Below are 25,679 nucleotides of genomic sequence, written 5' to 3'. Positions count from 1 at the left end.
CACGTGTTGTTATTATTATTACAAATATAATATTATCACTCTTACGATGGTGTTCGTTTAGTAAAGTTAGATCAAAGATGAATCAATGTCTATCAAGACCACATCATGATTAATTTGTATTTTACAAAGGAGATACGAATATAATAGCATGTACGCCTACTGTAGCATAGTTGGCTTATAATATGTAAGACCAAATACACCTAAGTAATTTCTTATCTGAAGCTGGGTAGTCAAATATGTTCCTCACACCGACAAAACTCAACAGCGCACGCGTCGCAGACTTTGCTTTAGTTTTCACATACAAACATGGGTTTCTCTAAAATAACATGGTGGCTGTGGTAGAACGTTTCTTTAAACTCTTAAGTGACTCTCAACGTTGTCAGTCAAACCCTGTATCTCCACCACAGCTCTTGAAGTGAAGCTCACGTGTTCACTCCTGAGGATGTGTTTGTTAGTGTGTTCTTAGCCAGATGCGATCAGAGGTAAATTGCACTTTAATTAACTTATGCCTTTGTAATATTATGTATTTCTGGATTAAGATAACAATTTATCAGATCTAATTCTGTTGTTGACACTGTGTTTTGATCGCGAGTTCAGTCCTGTTCATATTTGTCAGTCACCGGGACCAGCTGGTAAAACAAGCCAGACCACGATAAAGGCTAAATCATTCTGACACTACTAGATTTTGTTGAGTCTACTGCCACGTTCAAAACCACTGGGAGCTTGAAACTCGGAAATCTCCGACTTCCGACTAGAGTGTGTTAAAACAACAAGGAACTGTGGCGGGGAAAATAGCTCAGATAGGGAAAAATCGATGTGAACGCTCATCCAACTCGCAATTCCAACGCGGGAACTCGGTCCTCTTTTTTAGAGTTCCGACCTGAAGATCACTGACGTCATGATTTGGTCTCGTATTTTGCGAGTTCCCAGTTGTTTTGAACGCGGCATACGATCGCACGTAGCGGTCCTTAATGGCAGACCTAGACCCTGTCACACTGTACAAGCCAAGACGTCCGACAGTCGTTTAAAGACCTAAGAATTTACCCACGACGTGGAAAAATCGTACAGTCTGCAAAGGACTTTTAAGGTCATGGACAATATTCATAAAGTGTCACATAGTAGAGGAGTGCTGATCTAGGATCAGGTCCTCCCTGTCCATTCATTATAATCTAAAAGCCAATTACCGAAGCTAGATTTGAGTTTGGGTCGTTGGATGATTTGGGACACGGGAGGACGGTCAATTTCTCATTTGGGTGTCGAGCTGACAAAGTTTAAGAACCCCTGGCCTATTTCATTGAACTTGTTGTTTCATGTTGTATTACATTTTTCATGGGCTACTGGTTAGGCTAAATAGGCTATAAAAACAAGTTCAATTAAATAATTGTGGCAAACCTTCCCCGATGAAATTGGATAGCTACACCAGCGAAACTGATTAGCTAGACTAAATTCCTTCGATTAGGTTTCGTTAGAAATTCCTCATTAGATCCTTATAAGGTAAAGCGTTGACATTTCAGCACCACGCCTTAAACACCTGATAACGCTTTTGTCAGGTCATAGTCTCCCGGTTCTGCCCTTCGGTGACTTCAGGAAATACATACTGACCCCCTCGCTTCCCCACCATTGTTGAGCCATCCTTCAGGGAATAGCTATTGACCGAAACGTTTATCAAAGTTGCGGAATAATTTTTATATTCCAACATCCATCGTATGCTGTGGCTTTCAATAGTTTTACCAAACAACACATAAAGTATCGAAGCTTCCTTTCCCTCACAAGTCGAGGGAGTAAACGTTGGTTGGGAAAGAGGAAAACTTTGAATCACGGGACGAATTCCCGATTCAATCCACCATTTTGAGGTGATTTTTGAGCTGGACAAGTTTTCAAGTGTATTGTTGTCTTTCGGTAAGTTTTCATTGTGATTAATTTTTTTTTCTTCCGTTAGTTACAAAAGTAGCTGGTTGTCTACTCGTTTTAGTCCGTTACATTGACAATTATGTTTTAATTGTTTCAACGTAATACGAACCTCAATTGTACGGGGTCTCTCCAGTCATTCTCTCTGTTATTGTGCTAGCTAACGTTAGTTACACCTGGTTAGTTTAGTAAACAGTGTTGAAAATACTGTAGTAACGTTAGATTACTAACTAGTTAATTTACTGGCCAACTTTACATTGTTTGTTGGTAACTTCAACAGTCATAACAGTAACTCTTTGAAGTTGCGTGGGATGTGCGATGTGGTCATTTGTCATGACGTCGTTTGTTAGTTAGCAACGTTAGCTTGCTAAATTAGTTGCCAACCACAAATGTTTGTCATATCGTAAAACCAGCTCCGGTGTAAGGCCAAAACTAGAAATGAAGCGAGCCAGGGCATAGCATTAGTTTGTAAGCTAGCTAAGTGAAGACTTGTTAGTAAGCTAACTAACCAGTTCGCGTTAACTTAATTTCATAACCAACGTCCCAGTTCGAACGCAGCCAGCGTGGGTGGGGAGGTTACACACTTCCGTTGTAAGCAGTGCATTAATGATGCTCCTAGCCTGAACTGACAAAGTTGACAAAAATATAATTTTCCTTTTATCTTTTAATGGAATAATAGTTAACGCTCAATCACTTGACTGCTGCCGTACCCATATCCTCGACTAGATATTTCAGAGCAACCCAATATGATACGTTCTCTCAATCTGACGTCTTCTCCAATCATATTGTAAACATAGCTAGTTTTCTATAAATAGGCCCACCAGAAACGATTTCTGATAACCCTACCTTTTATCACTATCTCCATTTGTTTTATGTATTTAGGCCTAGCTAGCTAATTGACTTGGATAGATTTAAGAGGGCTCCCGAGTGGCACAGCGGTCTGAATGATAGAGGTGTCACTACATACCCTGGTTCGATTCCAGGCTGTATCACAACCGGCCGTCATTGGGAGTCCCATAGAGCAGCGCACAATTGGCCCAGCGTCGTTAGGGTTTTGCCGGGATAAACAGTCATTATCAATAAGAATTTGTTAACTGGCTAAATAAATACATTGGTTTACATGTCTTCCCCCATGACTGGGTTTGGTCTACATTTTGCCATTGTACTAATGACCCCCTACCCCACCCTCTGAACCCAGCTGAACTGCCCCCCCCCCCCCCCCCCAAAAGCCAAATTAGCATGACAGGAGCTGAATTTAATGTAAAAGTATTTCAAAATATAATGCTTGGTATATACTCAGTGCTCTGTTGACATTTCAGAGATGCACGTGTTTTTGTAAGAAATCTTTATAAAAAAACATTAACACCCAGGAATTTTCGAATTTGTATGAAAAGTGTATACTAAAATATGGTAATACTACATGTCTCCACGTGACCCCTGACAGATATCCATTAATGCAGAATTCTGAGTTTTTCAACCAGAAAATAAAATGCATAAATATCTTCCAAGATATAGTCACCCTACAAGGCTAAAAACTCCCAATAACTTTTGAAAGGATTATTGTAGAGTCATAAGGTTTGGACCATTGGGTTTTCTTAAAGGATTATATATGCAATTATAAACTGGGTGGTTCAAGCCCTGAATGCCGAATTATTATTATTATTATTATTTTTATTTTTTATTTTATTTTTTTGACTGACACCTGTGGTATTTCAGATTGTGTTGGTGCGGCAGGTAGCCTAGTGGTTAGAGCGTTGGACCAGTAACCGAAAGGTTGCTGGATCGAATCCCCGATCTGACAAGGTAAAAATCAGTCGTTCATCCCCTGAACAAGGCAGTTATTAACCCACTACTACAGCAGTTAAGATAAGTGTGTCATACCCGTGGTATTTGTGATAAGTGTCATACCCGTGGCTAGGCTGTAATTGTAAATAAGAATTTGTTCTTAACTGACTTGCCTAGTTAAATAAAAAATACCACGGGTATGACACACTTATCTTAACTGCTGTAGTTATACAGAACTAAAATATAAACATAACATGCAACAATTTCTAAGATTTTGCTGAGTTTCTGTTCCTTTTAAGGAAATCGGTAAACTTACATAAATGATCTGAGGCCCTCATCTATGAATTTCAGTTGACTGGGCAGGGGCACGGCCATCGGTGGGCCTGGGAGGGTTAGGCCCACCCGCTGGGGAGTAGGGCTGGGCGGTATACCGTTTTTTGCGATTATACCGGTATTGATGCACAGACTGGTTTGTGTTTTTACTTTACCTTCTATACCGGCATTTGAATGTTTGATAAATGTGATAGGCAGTGTGTGAGGTCCATTTTTATACTTCGCTATTTCAGTCATCTCTCTATGGCGCTTTCCACACAGACCTAGCCCCGCCCCGCCACCTGTCACTCAAGGAGCGCATTTGATGTTCCTCGACCAGGAGACACTTGTGTTCAGTCTGCTGGTCAACGCAGCACATACAACACTGTTGATGACAACGATGCTGTTGTCACTTTGCTTCTTAATATAAATCTACTAACATTCTATAATTACACCATTGGCTTGTGTTTCTTACATGTGGAAACAGCTAGTTTGTCTTAGCAAGTTGTTCCTAAATCATGTTAGCCGCTATTGCTGATCGCTAGCTAGCTAACAAATGCACTGAGTAAGAGCAAGCGTAATTAGCTATACAGCCTGATAATACCAGTGATTTGTATAGACCCAAATCAGTATGTTTGTGCAACAGTGTCTTCTAAATTAGAGGTAAACGCAAAGCAGGAATGTTAGCTACATGAAGTAGCTAAGAGAAAACATTCAATGTAACCAAAGATTATAGTGCCCCCTAGGAAACAACACTTTGGTTCCTACCCTGTCACAATGACTCCTCCCTGGCATTTTCATTCGTTGTCATGTCAAACAACACTGTATTCAAAGTGCCCACTATTATATTCTACCTGTATAATTAGAATAGACATTCTATTCCCATGATTCCAACAGTTAACCCAAGTGTTTTTCTCTAAATCGCAAATCTAATTGCAACATTTGGTTAAAAATAATGGCCATATCATGCATCCCTACGTGGCAGTGTGGAAATGATCTCAAATGCAGAAATTGATGAAAATTATGACTTTCGGGGTTGAAGTTGAATTGAAACAATATAAAACAAACAGAATGGAGAAAGACCCATTGAAATCATTTAGATTGTATGTGTTGCCACCCTAGGGTCACGCACTACTCATAAAGCAAATGTAGAACTTTTAATTATTTAAAAACATAAACCCCCCCCCCCCCCCCCCCCCGGACAATCCTGCAGGTGAAGAAGCCGGTTCTGCGGCTGTGAGGCCGGTTGGGCGTACTGCCAAATTCTCTAAAGCAACAGAGGCAGCTTATGGTTGAGAAATGAACATTCAATTCTCTGGCAACAGCTCTGGTGGACATCACTGCAGTCAGCATGCCAATTGCACGCTCCCTCAACTTGAGACATCTGGGGCATTGTGTTGTGACAAAGCTGCACTTTTTAGTGGCCTTTTATTGTCCCCAGCATAAGGTGCACCTGTGTAATGATTTTGTTTTATCAGCTTCTTGATACGCCCCATACCTGTCAGGTGGCTGGATTATTTTGGCAAAGAAGAAATGCTCACTGACAGGGATGTAAACAAATTTGTGCACATTTTGAAAGAAATAAGCTTTTAAAGTATGGAACGTTTCTGGGATCTTTTATTTCAGCTCATGAAACATGGGACAAACACTTTACATGTTGCATTTATATTTTTGTTCAGTGTAATATCAATAAGGCATTTTTGTATGTGGTATGTGGCCAATATACCACAGCTAAGGGCTGTATCCAGGCAGTCCGTGTTACGTCTCACAAGAACAGCCTTGAGCCGTGATATATTGGCCATATACCACACCCCCTTGGCCTTATTGCTTAATAAACATATGTTATTTTACCCATTGGCATTTTTGATTGAACACCCAACTAGATGGGGCACTGGTGAAAAGTAGTGCACTGTGTAGGGTAATAGGGTTACATTTGAGAGACAGCCCCCTCAGTGTATTGAGAGACAGCCCCCTCAGTGTATTGAGAGACAGCCCCCCTCAGTGTCGACCCGGCAGACAGGGTCCTGGGTCCAGCCCTGCTCAGCCCTCGGGGCATCCTGATTATCCCTGCCACTCGGTGCGTGAAGGCTAATCAATACAAGGCCAGTCGCTGCACTCTGCTCCACTTATGGCTGTCTGTCTAACGCTGGTGGAGGGAGACCTGTCTCTGAAGAAGGAGCATTCATATTTAAAATGGGGTCTGTCCCAAATGTCGCGACTCCATGGTTGCTGCTCAAATAGCACCCATTTCCATATATAGTGCACTACTTTTGCCCAGCTTCCTGTGGGCCTTGCCCAGCTGTAGTGCACTACATAGGGAATAGGGTGCCATTTGGGCAGCTTCCGTGGTGTCGTGGCTCTCGCTTAGCCAGGGGGCTGCAGCAGGCTCTCGCTTAGCCGGTGGGCTGCAGCAGGCTCTCGCTTAGCCGGGGGGCTGCAGCAGGCTCTCGCTTAGCCGGGGGGCTGCAGCAGGCTCTCGCTTAGCCGGGGGGCTGCAGCAGGCTCTCGCTTAGCATGAATCGGTTAAATAACATTTTTTCAATGGGTTTCACAGCTTTTATTTATTTTTTAATTCAATGCAAATGAAGGCCTTATAGTTTTTATGATGTGTGGGGGTAGCTCGTATCTAGGCTAGATGGCCCAATAATGTTCTATGCTGCACACAGATCAGAGGTCAGTTGAAATGTGTTGTACCTCCAGGGGTGAGTGTGCTGTGTTGCCATGGCGGGTGGCTTAACCCCCTCATTTGATGAATGACCCAGCCAAGCCCCAGACATCCGTTTTTGTCGTAATCTTATCATCCCCCCCCCTCTCCTCAGTAACTATCCCTCTCTCTTCTCCTCTCCTCAGATACGGAGTAAACATGACAACCATAAACACGGCCAACATCAACTTCAAATGGGACCCAAAGAGCCTGGAGATCCGCACTCTGGCTGTGGAGAGGCTGCTGGAGCCCTTGGTCACACAGGTCGGAAATACATTTTAACAATATATCAGGGATGCAAACTTTGGCCATATTCGCCGTTATGATCTGAAAATGGGTAATCCACGTGAATTGCATAGATCTGTTTAAAAAAAAAAAATGTATGTGTTGGGGTGTCTGACAAAAAGTGTATCGCCCATTGAGCTATTAAAGAGGTGCGAACCGATCTCCTTGTGTGATCACTATCTTCACTCTCCCTCAATGAATGACATGAGCACAGAACGCAGCCCCGATTGGTTCGTTGGCAGATATGTCATAAGAATGAGTGCTTCATTGAATATCACGCGTGACAGATGTGAGCAAAACCCTATGGTATCACCAGACTACTCGGCGAGGGGATTATTGGCCTGACAACCCCTCTGACAATAGGCACATTGTCTCCCTTTTAGGGCCCTCGCCAGCTAGCATCCCCCGACACAAACATTTTAACAATACATGCATTTTGATAGAACAATACATGCATGTGTTTTCATAGAAGACATACGTTTTGACTGAGCAATGTATTTTGATATATGATGACGTCAGTCAGAAATGCGGATGGACTACTGGTAGTTGTATTTTATTGAATTCATAAATTCTCTCGTCCTGCTCCTAAAGGTCACGACCCTGGTGAACTCCAGCAACAAGGGGCCGTCAAATAAGAAAAAGGGTCGCTCTAAGAAGGCCCATGTATTGGCTGCCTCGGTGGAGACGGCTACCATGAACTTCCTGGATAAAGGAGAGAAGATCGCCAAAGAGAGCCAGTTCCTCAAAGACGAGCTCACTGCTGCCGTGGAGGATGTCCGAAAGCAAGGTACTGTTAATCTACTACTGGCCTTGAAACCCTTTTCACTTTTTATGGATGAATAGGCCTGTATGTCATACACATAGATGGCTACAAGTCAGGTAGAGTTTTTACATAGACGTACGCAAAACACTTTCATTTATTTAACTAGTCAAGTCAGTTAAGAACACATTCTTATTTTCAATTGCGGCCAGCCAGGGGACAGTGTGTTAACTGCCTTGTTCAGGGGCAGAACGACAGATTTTTACCTTGTCAGCTCGGGGATTTGATCTTGCAACCTTTCGGTTACTAGTCCAACGCTCTAACCACTAGGCTAACTGCCGCCCCAAATGCTTCACGAGAAGCATAGGCCAGTGTTTTCCCCAACCCTGGTCCCCCAGTACCCCTCAACAGTACAGTTTTTTGTTGTTGTAGCCGTTGACACAAACATCTCATTCAACTCATTGAGGGCTTGATGATTAGTTGACACGTTGAACCAGGTGTTCTTGTCCATGGTTAAGAAGATGCGTACTGTTTAGGAGACCAGGGTTTGGAACCACTGGCATAAGTCAACCACAAACCGGTGGTTGTTTTTGTGCCAAGTTTCTTTTCAGTTTTTCTATCTGTTATTAGGCTCTACCACACTGCCCCCCCCCCCCCCCCCCTGTTATCAAACCTATTAATTAAAAACATGTTGTTTTTGAGCATCTCTGACATATATCATATGATTTGCCTAATGGGTAATTTGGCTTTGTGTTTCTGCCGCTTGACTTCAAGGAAACATATTTATTCAGTTGGTGCCCTATGATTCCTCTCCTGAATTTATTCAAACTGCTTCCATGGATTGAACCACTGCTTCCCTTCCTGTCATTGTATTTTGCCCTGCAGTCTTTCATTCTCTTACCCTGAATGTGGCGAAGAGGGAATGTCAACCTTTTTCTGAATAAAAAAAATGGGGCTTATGTGGCAGGCTTGCAATTCTACTTATTTCTCTCCGTGGAGCCGAGATGATACATTTTTTTGTTGCAGTTTTAAAGCTAATTTCTTTCAATTCTAGACATTTTTCCCATGCAGTGGAGAAAAGTTTTTTTTTGTTTGTTGCAGTTTTAAAAACCGACCAAGGATTTCAATGGCTGAAAAATCCCTGTTAGCGCAGTCGAGAGGGCTGCGTAGAGGCTTGCAGTCTTATGCATCATCACCCCAATCTTTTAACTCTGTTGTTAAATCTCATTACTCCGAGTAGCTGCAGAGTGATTTCCCTCTCGGTCCCTGTTGGTGGGTGGAGAGGAGTCAGGTTAATGGAGAGGTTTAACCCTGTCAAGATGCTCAGCTCCTCATTTCTCATTGGCTTGTTTTGCCATGAATGTTTTAAAAAGCCTGTTGATATTGATGACTATTGAACGAGACAATGTGGTTTAGGCAGGAGATCTCACCCACTATCTGCCGTGTCGGGGTGCCCTCTCTGCCGTGTCGGGGTGCCCTCTGCCGTGTCGGGGTGCCCTCTCGGCCGTGTCGGTTGCCCTCTCTGCCGTGTCGGGGTGCCCTCTCGGCCGTGTCGGTTGCCCTCTCTGCCGTGTCGGGGTGCCGTGTCGGGGTGCCCTCTCTGCCGTGTCGGTTGCCCTCTCTGCCGTGCCGGGGTGCCGTGTCGGGGTGCCCTCTCTGCCGTGTCGGGGTGCCGTGTCGGGGTGCCCTCTCTGCCGTGTCGGTTGCCCTCTCTGCCGTGTCGGGGTGCCGTGTCGGGGTGCCCTCTCTGCCGTGTCGGTTGCCCTCTCTGCCGTGCCGGGGTGCCGTGTCGGGGTGCCCTCTCTGCCGTGTCGGGGTGCCGTGTCGGGGTGCCCTCTCTGCCGTGTCGGGGTGCCGTGTCGGGGTGCCCTCTCTGCCGTGTCGGTTGCCCTCTCTGCCGTGCCGGGGTGCCGTGTCGGGGTGCCGTGTCGGGGTGCCCTCTCTGCCGTGCCGGGGTGCCGTGTCGGGGTGCCCTCTCTGCCGTGCCGGGGTGCCGTGTCGGGGTGCCGTGTCGGGGTGCCCTCTCTGCCGTGTCGGGGTGCCGTGTCGGGGTGCCCTCTCGGCCGTGTCGGGGTGCCCACTCGGCCGCCCGCCGTCCTTGATCACTGGTGTAGCCCACAAACCTCACGTTGAACACAACTGTTCTAACTATTGAGTTCCATGCGTCCGTAAGTATAGGTCTGATTTCATGTTTTTCGGGAGGGGAGGTGGCTACATGTTTTACACAAAATACATTACTGTGTTGTCACTATTGTCAACATAAGCACAACCCAAACAGGCAGTCTAGTGATTTTATGTTCTTAGCTGCTGAGTTGCGTGTGGCTATTTACTCTCGCCACGATATCAGCATTATGTGGTATAACAATGGCATCGGGCGGATGCATAACGATCAGCATTATGTGGTATAACAATGGCATCGGGCGGATGCATAACGATCAGCATTATGTGGTATAACAATGGCATCGGGCGGATGCATAACGATCTCGCCCGTTGTCACTCTTTCCACCGGTCCGGAATACACACTTGGTTGCCTGTATCATTTGGCTGTCCAGAGGTGGAACGCAGCAAGACACAGACATAGCAGTCTTAATTAGCAATTGAATGTTGTTTTTTTTCATTATTGTTGCAAACATTGGCTAAGCTGTGCAGGAGGCGGCAGAATGTGGGCAGAGTTTTGGCCTTGGAGGTTCAGATGATTATTTCACCAGTCAGGGTTCTGCAGTAGCTCTTTTCAAAGTTTTCTTGCCTTTTTTAAATTAAAATTATATATTTTTTTTTCTTTCTCATAGCTGTTAAATTAATCGCACAGTGAAAGAATTGAATCCTGTAGCCTATCCCACCTCGTGCTGTAACACTGCCTGGCCTGGGGCAGTGCACACGTGAAGGTGCTAAATTAAAGATATTTTTTTTGGGGGGGGGAAGTGCTACACACAGGTGTGACTTGAAAGGACAAGCATTTCGCTACACTCGCATTAACATCTGCTAACCATGTATATGTGACAAATAAAATGTGATTTGATTTTAGACAGTCCACCGTCCACCGAAGTGAGACTTTTGTCCATGTGTTTCTTGGTCTATTTACACGGGTCTGTTTACAAGCTAGGGTTCTTCAATGTCTTGAGTTTCAACTGCTAGGGAACAGAAGATAACGAGGCTTCTAGTCTGACTCAACTAAGTCTGACTCGACCTCCGACACCATCGTGAATCGAGTCGCCGTTACCGTGGTAACCTCCCGCCCTTAACGGGGCAGGTGAAATTCTCGTCTGATATTTTGGTTTAAGAGATACGGGTTACAAATTTAAAACAATATACCACATTACTACTTATTAGTAATAGATCTATTGTTTTAGAAACAGTACTAAGCATGCACATCCGTCTAAAAAAAAAAATATATATATATATAAATATAGATATTTTTTTACCTGCCACAGTGGCTGGTGGACCAAAATGTACATTTTATGCCCTGCAAGTAGTTATTTTTTTCAGGAACTAAGTTATGGCAGCAACTAAAAAACATGCTGACATCACACAATGTTGTTTTGTTTTTTCTCTCAAGTGTAGGGACTGTGTCCTGCTTGTGTAGGGACCTATGAAATCCATTCCATGTTTTTACTCAAGTGTAGGGACTGTGTCCTGCTTGTGTAGGGACCTAATGAAATCCATTCCATGTTTTTTCTCAAGTGTAGGGACTGTCCTGCTTCTGTAGGGCCCTATGAAATCCATTCCATGTTTTTCTCAAGTGTAGGGACTGTGTCCTGCTTGTGTAGGGACCTAATGAAATCCATTCCATGTTTTTTCTCAAGTGTAGGGACTGTGTCCTGCTTGTGTAGGGACCTATGAAATCCATTACATGTTTTCTCTCAAGTGTAGGGACTGTGTCCTGCTTGTGTAGGGCCCTATGAAATCCATTCCATGTTTTTACTCAAGTGTAGGGACTGTGTCCTGCTTGTGTAGGGCCCTATGAAATCCATTCCATGTTTTTTCTCAAGTGTAGGGACTGTGTCCTGCTTGTGTAGGGCCCTATGAAATCCATTCCATGTTTTTTCTCAAGTGTAGGGACTGTGTCCTGCTTGTGTAGGGCCCTATGAAATCCATTCCATGTTTTTTCTCAAGTGTAGGGACTGTGTCCTGCTTGTGTAGGGCCCTATGAAATCCATTCCATGTTTTTTCTCAAGTGTAGGGACTGTGTCCTGCTTGTGTAGGGACCTATGAAACCCATTCCATGTTTTTTATGTTAAAATATTTCTTTATTCAGTTACGATTTATGCTAATTTGATCAGAAAGTGCCTAATGGGATTGAATAAAACGTCAACTATTTACTGAGAACAGTAAATTTGTAATGATACAAAACAACATCGCATAACTTTTTTTTTATCAAGGCAAGTGCTTGAATAGTGCTTAATTTATAAATGGAAAAAAGTAATGCAAGATTCTAGGAAGCAATAGGCAAAACCTACAGTTATACTTGTGTAACAAAACAATATTGCATTGTTTTTTTGTAAAATAAAGTGCTTTATTAGGTGTTTAAATTATAAATGGGTGGGGGGGGGGAGAAAAGATACATGCAAGAATCTAGGCAATAATGCAGCAATGGGCAAAACCTATAGAATGAGCTCCTAAGTTTCCCATCTATCACAGACATCTCCATTGAAGTACATGATTGTCCGCCATCTTTGTGTCGCGCTCGGCGAGTGCCTCTCGCTTGTCTGTGAGTAGATTTCTTGTATTTGCTGAAACTCCCTCCGTCACAGTCGACTGAGCTGACTGGGAAGTACATGTTAGGGCACTGCCACTTCTTCTGCAACTCCTGGGAATCCTCCCACTCAGGCCCCCTCCTGTAATCAGCAAGCTCTAAAGCTGGTGAGGGCTCCCTGGACACACACAGCTGATAGGCAATCCATTCTTCACTGAGCACTGTTGATGGGTGGGGGGAGGGGGGCGCTTCAATCTGCTTTTCCATGGCTGGAGCCTGCCTAGGATCGAACACCCTAGCCAGTCTGTCGACGTTTCTAGTCTCTGTCCCGCTATCCGGGATGTTTCTAGTCTCTGTCCCGCTATCCGGGATGTTTCTAGTCTCTGTTCCGCTATCCGGGATGTTTCTAGTCTCTGTTCCGCTATCCGGGATGTTTCTAGTCTCTGTTCCGCTATCCGGGATGTTTCTAGTCTCTGTTCCGTTATCCGGGATGTTTCTAGTCTCTGTTCCGCTATCCGGGATGTTTCTAGTCTCTGTTCCGCTATCCGGGATGTTTCTAGTCTCTGTTCCGCTATCCGGGATGTTTCTAGTCTCTGTTCCGCTATCCGGGGCGTTTCTAGTCTCTGTTCCGCTATCCGGGACGTTTCTAGTCTCTGTTCCGCTATCCGGGACGTTTCTAGTCTCTGTTCCGCTATCCGGGACGTTTCTAGTCTCTGTTCCGCTATCCGGGGCGTTTCTAGTCTCTGTTCCGCTATCCGGGACGTTTCTAGTCTCTGTTCCGCTATCCGGGACGTTTCTAGTCTCTGTTCCGCTATCCGGGACGTTTCTAGTCTCTGTTCCGCTATCCGGGATGTTTCTAGTCTCTGTTCCGCTATCCGGGATGTTTCTAGTCTCTGTTCCGCTATCCGGGATGTTTCTAGTCTCTGTTCCGCTATCCGGGGCGTTTCTAGTCTCTGTTCCGCTATCCGGGGCGTTTCTAGTTCGCCCAGACTGACTGTTGCCATGAAAATGACGAGAGAGCATAGCAGAACTCCTGCATGGAAGGAGAGGTGGATGGAGGGAGAAGAGGATTGTATATGTCATCGATGATCTCATAAGTATTTAAATGTCTGTATTCTCCATCCTGCCTAGTGGGACCGAACTCACTCGGATTCTGTTTCAAATGTTATTTTATGCCTGCCACGACGACAGTGTCAGAAAACTGCCATCAAATGAAATCCTAATGTCTTCTGACAGCAGCTCTTCACCGCTTCTCTTTTCCAATCCGGACTCCCACTACTACCCCCCCCCCCCTCCTCAAGTCCACTATGTCATCTCCCTGCTGCCGTAACTATGGCTAGTGTATCTCTCTGCTGCCGTAACTATGGCATCTCTGCTGCCGTAACTATGGCTAGCGTATCTCTCCTCTTCTAAGCCTTACTGATAGTGCTTGTTGAAGTGCATTAATATGGAGTTGGTCCCTCCCTTTGCTGCTATCAGACTCCACTTTTCTGGGAAGCCTAGATGTTAGAACATTGGTGCGGAGACTTGCTTCCATTTAGCCACGCGCATTAGAGGTCGACCACTGATGTTGGGCGATAAGTCCTGGCTCATAGTTGGCGTTCCAATTCATCTCAAAGGTGTTCGATGGAGTTGAGGTCAGGGCTCTGTACAGGCCAGTCATGTTCTTCCACACCGATTTCGACAAACCATTTCTGTATGCACATCGCTTTGTGCACGGGGGCATTGTCATGCTGAAACAGGAAAGGGCCTTCCCCAACCTGTTGACACAGCTGGAAGCACAGAATCGTCTAGAATGTCATTGTATGCTGTAGTGTTAAGATTTCTCTTCACTGGAACTCAGGGGCCTAGTCCAAACCATGAAAAACAGCCCCAGACCATTATTCCTCCTCTACCAGACAGTTGGCACTACGGATTCGGGCAGGTAACGTCATCTTAGCGTCTGACAAACCCAGATCCAACTGCCCGGACTGCCAGATTGTGAAGTGTGATTCACTCGTTAGTGTGCGTTGTAGCCGTGGACAGACGATTTGTACGGCTTCAGCACTCGCGACCCTGTTCTGTCAGCTTGTGTGTCCTACCACTTTGCGGCTCGGCCGTTGTTGCTCCTAGACACTTCCAATTCACAAGAACAGCACTGAGTTGACCCGGTGGCTGCGCTAGCAGGGAAAACTATTATTGGAAAGGTGTGACATCCTATGACGGTGCCACATTGAAACTCATTCAGCTCTTCAGTAAGGCCAATGTTTGTCTATGGAGGTTGCATGGCTGTGTGCTCTATTTTACACACTTGTCAGCAACGGGCGTGGCTGAAATGGTTGACTCCACTAAATTGAAGGGGTGTCCACATACTTTTGAAAGTAAAGTCTGACTGTGGTGGTTGATTAGTTAGCTGGCTAGGCTATCTAGCAGGCTAAAATAACAGCATAAACATCATTTTGATAACTGGTTAGATGGCGTTTATGTATTTCCCGACACGTTGGATTACTTTGAATGTAGCTGTAAGCTAGGTGTCGATAGCAGCTAGCTGACTCACACACAGTGCTAACCGAATGTTCACAGGCTGGTAGGCTAACGTGTGTTGTCTTAAGTTCTACAGCCAATGTCTTTGACAAACAAACTCCGTCACTCACTGTGTGCGTTACTGATCTGGTTAAGGGGGGGAGGGGGGTCATGGGTAAGTTGTTGTGTTCTGAGGTGTCTGCTCGGGAGACAGTACTGCCAGCAGTGTTGTCAGTGTCTGGGAATGTAAGCCATTCCTCTGCTATTCTATTTGTGTACCAAATTGCACCCTATTCCCTGGGCTCTGGTCAACGGTAGTGCACTGTATAGGGAAAGGGTGCCATTTGAGCTGCACGCTGTCATTGAACAGGAATTCAGCAGCTCTGCTTGTGGCAGGCCTGGCCTGACAGTTAGGACTATGCTACGCTTTTTTGCCCGAGCGTGGACAGACTGATAATGCTACCATTTGACTGGGCCTTAGCCCTCCCTCTCCCTGCCACTCTTCTCTTCCCCTCTTCTCTTAGCCATGCATATAAAAAGCATTTTATACCCAGCTGTGGCTTTCCAGCTGTTTTTTAATAATGGGATGAAAATAAAGGCATATGTAATTGGTTGGATTGGGGGAAAGGATGGAGGGAGAGCGCGGGTGGGCTATGTCATGCATTTTAAAGATGTTTTTTTGCAACGTGTGTTAACTACTTAAAACCTGTTATGGCTGCAGCCCGACGCCGGTACACCTATGACAACATCCAGCTCAAGTGCAGGGCGCGAAATTCAAAATCTATTTAAAAAAATATATATATTTAACTTTCACACATTAACAAGTCCAATACAGCATTTGAAAGATAAACATCTTGTGAATCCAGCCAACATGTCCGATTTAAAAAAAATGTATTACAGCAAAAACACCACGTATATTTGTTAGCTCACCACCAAATACAAAAGAGGACAGACATTTTTCACAGCACCGGTAGCATGCAGGTAGCATGCACAAAGCCAACCTAACTAACCTAGAACTAACCTAGAAAAAACTACCTCAGATGAAAGTCCTATAACATGTTACACAATAAATCTATGTTTTGTTTGAAAAATGTGCATATTTGAGCTATAAATCAGTTTTACATTACTGCTACCATAGCTACCATCATAGCTACAGTCAGAAATCGCACGGGAGTAGCCAGAGTAAATACAGACACCAACGTCAACTACCTAATTACTCATCATAAAACATTTCAGAAAAATATATGGTGGATAGCTAATGAAAGACAAAGATCTTGTGAATACAGCCAATATTTCCGATTTTTGAAGTGTTTTACAGCGAAAACACAATATATCGTTATATTAGCTTACTACAATAGCTAACACACAGCAGCATTGATTCAAGACAAACGGTAGCGATAGCACAGTTCGACAGATATATGAAATCGCATCCCAATTTGGGTCCTTATCTTTGTTGATCTTCCATCAGAATGTTGTACAAGGGGTCCTTTCTTCAGAACCGTCTTTGTTTGGATCCAGAACGAACTATTTCCCTCTTGAATTAGCAAGCACACTGGCCGTGCGGCGCTAACCTCTCCTTCTTGAACAAATTCCTCCAAAGCATCACGTCTAAAGTCCCGAATAAATTTCAATAATATAATTAAACTATATTGAAAAAACATACTTTAGGATGATATTGTGACATGTATCAAATAAAATCGAAGCCGGAGATCATATTCACCTATAACGACGGTTTTCCAGGAGGCGATTCCAGGTCCAACTTCGCGCCTTCCAAAAAAAATTAATGGCGGACCTCTCACTCCCAAGAGGTTGTATTCAATCCCAGAACGAGATAATCAAGTCATTTCTGCTCTCACTTCCGCATGACACCCAGGGGAAGGTGTATGACGTGTTTCTACAGTCCTAAGTGACATGCCCTTTTATAGACAAGCTCTTGAAGAGAGACATCGCTTTTGGAAATCTCACTTCCGGATAGGAAATGGGCTGTAAAAATAGTTCTGTTTCACTTAGAGAAATAATTCAAACGGTTTTAGAAACTAGAGAGTGTTTTCTATCCAATAGTAATAATAATATGCATATTGTACGAGCAAGAATTGAGTACGAGGCCGTTTGAAAATGGGCACCTCTTTCCAGTTACTCAATACGCCCCCTGCAGCCATAAGAAGTTAAAACAAAATATATATATATATATATCTCGGTTTGTTGGTTTTAGCTTTTAGAAGAGTTTGGGGGATTCCATCTTGTTTGCATGAATGTTCTATGGTCATTCACAACATCTCAGCTCTCGTCTCACAACGATCACACCCCTCCCTGCCCGTTCTCTTCATTCATACCTTATGACTGATGCTTTTCAACATCTCAGCTCTCGTCGCTCTCGCTCTCTCGCTCTCGTTCGCTCGCTCTCCGGCTTATTGTGTAATACATATTGTAATCATTTCATCGTTCAGTGAGCTGGCAGTTCACAATGGGTGTGGTGGAGAGAAAGCAGGACAAGAGGGATAACAGTATAATAAAGAATCTAGAATCACTATCTCCTCAAAATAGCCTTATTGATCTGATCCACGAAAGGCGGGGGACCACATGATTGAGAGTGGGGACTGATTGCGTGTGGTCACAGGCTCTGTACCAAATGGCACCACATTCCCTAATGAAGTGTACTACTTTTGACCCAGAGCCCTTATGGAGTAGTGCACTGCTTTTGACCTGAGCTCTGGTCACTATATTGGTTACGGGGTGCCATTTGGGACGGACACAGACGACTTGGAACAGCGTCCAGGGCTGCTGGAGTCACATTGTTTTCAAAACCATTTTTGTGACCAGACCATTTCTAGGCAGTAAAGCAGTTAGGCCTAGACGAGGGCAACGAGAGGGGGGAAACATTTGCTCTGAAAAAAATGTAATTGTGTGAACATTTCACTAAAGACTGACCCAAGCAATTTATTTTTTATTTTTTTAGCTGTCGTTATTGCAGTTAAGTGGTTTTAACATTTTACAGAATCCTATATGACTCATTTCCTCACCACTAACATTTTGGTATCTTTGCTCTCGCAGACAAATTATGAATTTATAAGAGTTGGTGTTATGGACTGAGGAGACGTAGTCTGGGGCCGGTTCCTACAAAGTAGGGGTTGTATGTTTTTTTTGTGGAACTGACAATAAGTAACATTTTATTCTCAACATTTACCACTGTTTTCCAGGGATCCCTGACATCCGTAACATCTATAAAGAAACATTGAAGCACTGCCACAATGTGTAATATTTTAACACTTGCAGCAGAAACACAAACACCTTCCTCCGCTACTCTTTTGTCCGTGTCAACCTACAATATGTCGAGTTTCACCGGGAAAGCTGTTAAGCACACTGTTTTACTATTGTGTTCATGAGTGTCTTTTATTAAATGCGTTTACTGCTTTTTATTAACTTCTAGTTCCTCCCAAACCCGGATCCGGGAGCACCCCCCACAGTAAAAAAGCTGACTAGCATAGCCTAGCATAGCGTCACAAGTAAATACTAGCATCTAAATATCATTAAATCACAAGTCCAAGACACCAGATGAAAGATACAGATCTTGTGAATCCAGCCATCATTTCTGATTTTTAAAATGTTTTACAGGGAAGACACAATATGTAAATCTATTAGCTAACCACGTTAGCAAAAGACACCACTTTTTTTACTCCACCAGTTTTTTACTCCATCAGTAGCTATCACTAATTCGACTAAATAAAGATATATATAGCTACTAACCAAGAAACAACTTCATAAGATGACAGTCTGATAACATATTTATGGTATAGCATATGTTTTTTTAGAAAAATGTGCATATTTCATGTATAAATCATAGTTTACCATTGCAGCCACCATCACAACTCTCACCGAAGCGACTAGAATAACTACAGAGAGCAACGTGTATTACCTAATTACTCATCATAAAACATTTCTTAAAAATACACAGCGTACAGCAATTGAAAGACACAGATCTTGTGAATCCAGACAATATTTCAGATTTTCTAAGTGTTTTACAGCGAAAACATATTAGCATACCACATGAGCTAACATCACCCCAGCATTGATTCAAGGCAAAAAGAGCGATAACGTTATCAACACCAAAATATATTAATTTTTTCACTAACCTTCTCAGAATTCCTCAGATGACAGTCCTGTAACATCATATTACACAATTACACAATTACATATTACACAATGCATATAGAGTTTGTTCGAAAATGTGCATATTTAACATCACAAATCGTGGTTATGCAATGTAATCAGTCAAAACATGGCATGCATTCTGGCCTGCGCCATCTTGGAAAGGCACCTAAGTTTACGATTATTTATCGATTAGATTGACTAAAAAAATACAGGTTGGACAGCTAATGAAAGATGCATTAGTTATTAATGCAACCGCTGAGTTAGATTTTTAAAATTAACGTTACTAGACATACAGTGTGCGTTACAGCCAGACTAGTGCCGCAATAATGGCCGACAAATGCGTTTACATTTTTCCACATAAATACGGAATAAAATCATAAATAGCTCTTACTTTTGGACGAGCTTCCATCAGAATCTTGGGCAAGTTGTCCTTTGTCCAAAAGAATCGTTGCTTTGTTGTAAAACGTCCTCTTCAACTTCGGAACTAGCAGCTAACAATAGCTACGTGGCACACACATGTCCAAATCCTCAAAGCGCAATACTACGAAAATTCCGAAAATAGCAATATACTCGCATAAACTGATATAACTCGGTTTAAAATAACTTCGTTATGATGTTTCTAACACCTATATCGAATTAAATCACAGACGGATATATCTTAGGCCGATAACGAGAGCTTTTGAGCATGCCATTCTGATGTCCTCTCTTGCGCCTTGACGAGCGTCCAAAAGAACGGACATGTCACTCCATGGCCTTTTATAAACTCTGAGAAATACGTAGAGACTCCATTCCACTTCTCATTGGTTACTGACATCCAGGGGAAGGCGGGTGCAGTTCATTTTCGACCCATAGGGCACACACAGAGCTTTAAACTGATCTGAGAACAGAGCCTAGTTTTCTGACCTTCGCATGTCCTGTCATGATTTTCGCTGTAGAAAGAGTTCTGGTTCACCCACAGACATAATTCAAACGGTTTTAGAAACTAGAGATTGTTTTCTATCCAATAGTAATAATAATATGCATATTGTACGAGCAAGAATTGAGTACGAGGCAGTTTAATTTGGAAATGTAAAAAAAAAAATAGTGCTAACAGCTCCCCCTATTGACAAAAGGTTAAAGTATACCTACAAGTATTGTATGCGGTCATATGGGCAGAATATTTAGTATGTGGCCTACTTAACTTGATCAATTCATGGCCTAAAATGTTCACATGGTAGAAATTCATTCATATGGTTATATACAGTGCATTCGCAAAGTTCTGACCCCTTTTTCCACATTATGTTACGTTACAGCCTTACTCTAAAATGGATTATAAAATAAATAAAATGCTCATCAGTACCCCATAATGACAAAGTGGATTTTTTATTTTTTTGCAAATGTATTAAGAATTAAAAAAGTATAAAACTATATTTACATAAGTATTCAGATCCTTTGACATGGTTGTCAGGTGCGTCCTGTTTCCAGTGATCATCCTTGATGTTTCTACAACTTGATTGGATTCCACCGGTGCTAAATTCACTTGATTTGGAATGGCACACACCTGTCTATATATAAGGTCCCACAGTTGACAGCACAAACCAACCCATGAGGTCGGAAGGAATTGTCCGTGGAGCTCCGAGACAGGATCGTGTCGAGGCACAGATGGGGAAGGGTAGCAAAACATTTTTGCATCATTGATGGTCCCCAAGAACACAGTGGCCTCCATCATTCTTAAATGGAAGAAGTTTGGAACCACCAAGACTCTTCCTAGAGCTTGGTCACCTGGCCAAACTGAGCAATCGGGGGAGAAGGGCCTTAGTCAGGAATGTGACCAAGAACCCGATGGTCACTCTGACAGAGCTCTAGAGTTCTTTTGTGGAGATGGTTGTCCTTCTGGAAGGTTCTCCCATCTCTGCAGCACTCCACCAATCAGGCCTTTATGTTAAAGTGGCCAGACAGGTCGTTCGATGAGTGGCTTCTATGACAGCACGCTTGGAGTTTTTCAAAAGGTACCTAAAGACTCGGACCATGAGAAACAAGGTTCTCTAGTCGGATGAAACCAAGATTGAGCTCTTTGGACTGAATGACAAGCATCACATTTGGAGGAAACCTGGCACCATCCTGACGGTGAAGCATGGTGGTGGCAGCACCATGCGGTGGGGATGTTTTTCAGCGGCAGGGACTGGGAGACTAGTTAGGATCGAGTGAAAGATGAACAGAGAAATGTATAGCGAGATCCTTGATGAAAACCTGCTCAGGACATCAGACTTGAACGAAGGTTCACCTTCCAACAGGACAACAACCCTAAGCACACAGCCAAGACGACGCAGGAGTGGCTTCAGGACAAGTCTCTGAATGTCCTTGAGTGACCCAGCCAGAGCCCGGACTTGAACCCCATCAAACATCTCTGGAGAGACCTGAAAATAGCTGTGCAGCGACGCTCTCCATCCAACCTGACAGAGCATGAGAGGATCTGCAGAGAAGAATGGGAGAAAGTCCCCAAATACAGGTGTGCCAAGCTTGTAGCGTCGTACCCAAGAAGACTCGGCTGTAATCGCTGCCAAAGGTACTTCAACAAAGTACTGAGTAAAGGGTCTGAATACTTATGTACATGTAATTTTTCAGTTGTACTATATCTAGGCCTGTATCTAGTTTATACAAATACTTTTATCTGGCTTTTACACCAACCTTACACGAACATTTTATTTTTTATTTCAAATGACTTAAAAATACAAGTGTACGTTACATGACAATGCAGTGTCATAACAAACCATCCAAGAATGTGCCTTGTGTTCTGGTCTCATGTTTATGGACTAATTGAAAGCGACCAAGTTGACTAGGCGCTAATTGTCGTTGGTTGGATTTTTTTTTAGAGTTTTCACAACCAGTGACTTCAGATCCTTCTGTTGCCATAGCAGTGGATACCAGCAAGTTGCTGCTACATTCTCATTTCACCTCAGCTGCTGTCGCTGCAATGCCTCACCTTGGTGGGGTGGGGTAGCGCCAAGATACAGGGGGGGGGGGGGAAGTGATGCCTGCCCTCCACTCAGTTGTTGGTCTTGGCCAAAGTCCTGCGGGATTGCATTGTGCAGTTCCATATTTCTGAAAATAAGAGGTGCAGATTAGTAACCATGTTGTTGGTCATAAGAATAATAAAGCCGTTTATGTTAAACGAGACACACATTTATAAAATTAAGATGAATAGGTGATTTGATTTTTTGGGTTAAGTTTCACACAAAAAAAGGTGTCTGGACCCTTCTGTAATTAAGCATTTAGGTACTCCGCGTTGTGCGTAAGAGCAGCCCTTTGCCGTGGTATATTGACCATATACCACAAGCCCCCGAGGTGCCCTATTGCTATTATAAACTGGTTATCAACGTAATTAGAACAGTAAAATTTGTCATACCCCAGGGTATATGGTCTGATATACCACGGCTTTCAGCATTCAGGGCTCGACCCACCCAATGTACCACTGCTAATGGCTGTATCCAGCGTTGCGTCGTGCATAAGAGCTGCCCTTAGCCTTGGTGTATTAGTAATATACCACACCCCCTCTCGGACATTATTGCTTAAATGGACACTGAGTTTACATAACCTACCTAATTGAGTTGCACCTCCTTTTGCCCTCAGAACTGCCTCAATTCGCCGGGGCATGGACTCTACAAGGTGTTGAAAGCGTTCCACAGGGATGCTGGCCAATGCTTCCCACAGTTGTCAAGTTGGCTGGATGTCCTTTGGGTGTCGGACCGTTCTTGATACACACAGGAAACTGTTGAGTGCGGAAAACCCTAGCAGCGTCGCAGTTCTTGACACAAATCGCCTGGCACCTACTACCGTACTCCGTTCAACGGCACTTAAATGTTTTCTTGCCCATTTCACCCTCTGAATGGCACACGTACACAATCCATGTTTCAACTGACTCGGTTGCTTAACCCCCAACAGACAGTAGAGTGAACAGCACACCAGGTTTTCCTGGATTGTAACTGATGTCTCATGCGTTATGAAAAGGATCGTCTTAACTATACAGGCAAACAGGTTCAAAAAGTAAAAAGCTTTTATTTCCTTGTAATGAATTTTAATTAAATGTCTTCACCTGGATGTCCTCTCTGACCAGGGTAGGGCAGTACGTCACAGCGTTCCAATGTTTAGTCTTGTGAATTGTTCATGCATGTTTTGTTATTGCTTGAAAATGGGAGAGATGGACAGAGATTATAAAAAATATATATATATTTTTTTAAACAATGTACTATATTCTCATATTATGAAGAAATGAGGAGTAGAAAACTAGTTTTTAAAAGATGCCCTTGCCTTAAAGTTTAACCTCCCTTTTAGAATAATAACTTAGTCAACTCAATATGGTTTTCTGCTCATTTGAAAAGGCCTGGATTCTCGCTATCATAAAACGAGACTAAATTAAAAGACATTTAATCCCTATGGATTTTGTGATGGTCCTATATTAAATGGATTTTATTAGACTGTTAAACATGGGGGGGGGGTGCAGACATTTTTGTATAAACGTTGGATTTCTGTGGTCCAGATTTCATAATCATTTACCGTTGGTAGGCCTCTCTCCTCCAATGGGAAAGCCTGCTCACTGATGTCAATACCAAAGCTGATAATTGTGACTTGATTTGATTGTGACTTGATTTGATTGATGACTGAAAGCCCACTATAGCCTAACCGTTTAATCAGAGGCCGTCGTCGCTAAAGTCACAATGTTTCTATGGTTGTGACAGTAAAATTTTATTGAAACGTTCAAATGTGGACCTTTTTTTTTTATTTTTATTTTTTATTTTATCCCATTTTCTCCCCAATTTTCGTAGTATCCAATCGCTAGTATTTACTATCTTGTCTCATCGCTACAACTCCCGTACGGGCTCGGGAGAGACGAAGGTCGAAAGCCATGCGTCCTCCGAAACACAACCCAACCAAGCCGCACTGCTTCTTAACACAGCGCGCCTCCAACCCGGAAGCCAGCCGCACCAATGTGTCGGAGGAAACACCGTGTACCTGGCCCCCTTGGTTAGCGCGCACTGCGCCCGGCCCGCCACAGGAGTCGCTGGAGCGCGATGAGACAAGGATATCCCTACCGGCCAAACCCTCCCTAACCCGGACGACGCTATGCCAATTGTGCGTCGTCCGGGTTAGGACGACGAGGGCCTCCCGGCTGCGACAGAGCCTGGGCGCGAACCCAGAGACTCTGGTGGCGCTGCTAGCACTGCGATGCAGTGCCCTAGACCACTGCGCCACCCGGGAGGCCCTCAAATGTGGACCTTTTTACCAGATCTATTCCCCCCCTACCCGCGTGATATGTCATATTTTCATGACTGATATAAATTCGGTATCCGTAGCCTATGGATAATATGCTGCCCATAAGAACTTTATTTAAATATAAAGCACAACTATGCATGATTTTAATGAAAAGATGGAAATTGTTTTAACGATTGAAACGGGCAATAGGCTATACAGCTGTCTTCAGTTTCCCCGCCAAATAGGCCTGCAAGGAAACTACGACACATCTTGCTGAAGTTGAGTGCGCAAGGTGGTCCATGCGCTGCATAGTACCTATCACAAAAAGATATGCTCAAGAAAGACGTAAGCAAAAAAAACATGCATGATTTTTTAAAATGAGATATGATCTGATATTATGACAGGCCTAGGTCTGTATTATAACAAGGCGAAGCACCACTGTAGGAGTTGACACATTCCCTCTTGCCTAAGTTATGGCCCAGCAGCACAAGCAAGCCAAAGATGCTCACTACGTTATTTAATTATACCACATGACAGAACACGCTGCATTCACAGAAGTGTTTTAGAGAGAGTTTGACCGTGAGGGGTGGTCGTTTGACAGTGAGGGGTGGTCGTTTGACCGCAGACCCATAACGGATGCAGGCAATGAGGCAGTGATCGCTGAGATCTGGATTGAAAACAGCAAAGGTGTATTTGGAGGGCATGTTGGTCAGGATAATATCTATGAGGGTGCCCGTGTTTACGGATTTAGGGTTGTACCTGGTGGGTTCCTTGATAATTTGTGTGAGATTGAGAGCATCTAGCTTAAATTGTAGGATGGCCGGGGTGTTAAGCATATCCCAGTTTAGGTCACCTAACAGAACGAACTCTGAAGATAGATGGGGGTGCAATCTTCACATATGGTGTCCAAGGTACAGCTGGGAGCTGAGGGGGGTTTATAACAGGCGACAACACCGAGAGACTTATTTCTGGAGAGATTAATAAAAAAAAATGAGAAGCTCAAACTGTTTGGGCATAGACCTGGAAAGTATGACAGAACTTTGCAGGCCATCTCTGGAGTAGATTGCGACTCCTCCCAATTGGGTACTTTTTTCCCCACCACTGTGTGTGTGTGTGTGTGAGGCCATTGGCTGTTTGTGTTAGGCCTAGGTTCACTGCCTGTGTGTGGGAGTTTGGACTTACTCTGTCAGACTGGCTTTCTCTCCTCCCCCCTCATGCCCTTCTCATCTCCCTCATCCTTTTCTCCTCCTCCTCATCTCAAATGACATTCTAATGCAATTAACTCTTAGCCTGGATCCCATCCAGCCTCTACTATGCTCTGCTCTGAGGCCTTTACTGGTATCAGGCCCAGC

General features: G+C 43.7%; 1 protein-coding gene across 2 annotated transcripts in view; it reads left to right on the top strand.

Moving 5' to 3' along the window:
• The first annotated feature begins 1,576 nt into the window (after window positions 1–1,576).
• The window catches only part of LOC139581791 (catenin alpha-1-like), a 246,011-nt gene continuing 221,908 nt past the window's right edge, over window positions 1,577–25,679 (top strand). The window contains exons 1-3 of one of the 2 annotated variants that reach the window (XM_071411967.1): window positions 1,577–1,899; window positions 6,856–6,973; window positions 7,586–7,781. In XM_071411967.1, the coding sequence (XP_071268068.1) occupies window positions 6,869–6,973; window positions 7,586–7,781 (301 nt within the window). In that variant the 5' untranslated portion in view covers window positions 1,577–1,899; window positions 6,856–6,868. The remainder of the gene's footprint in view (window positions 1,900–6,855; window positions 6,974–7,585; window positions 7,782–25,679) is intronic. The other variant, XM_071411966.1, reaches the window with a different exon arrangement.

Source organism: Salvelinus alpinus, chromosome 7 (genome assembly GCF_045679555.1).
Source record: "Salvelinus alpinus chromosome 7, SLU_Salpinus.1, whole genome shotgun sequence".
In the NCBI taxonomy this organism is placed as follows: Eukaryota; Metazoa; Chordata; class Actinopteri; order Salmoniformes; family Salmonidae; genus Salvelinus; species Salvelinus alpinus.
This window is presented reverse-complemented; position numbering and strand designations above follow the sequence as displayed.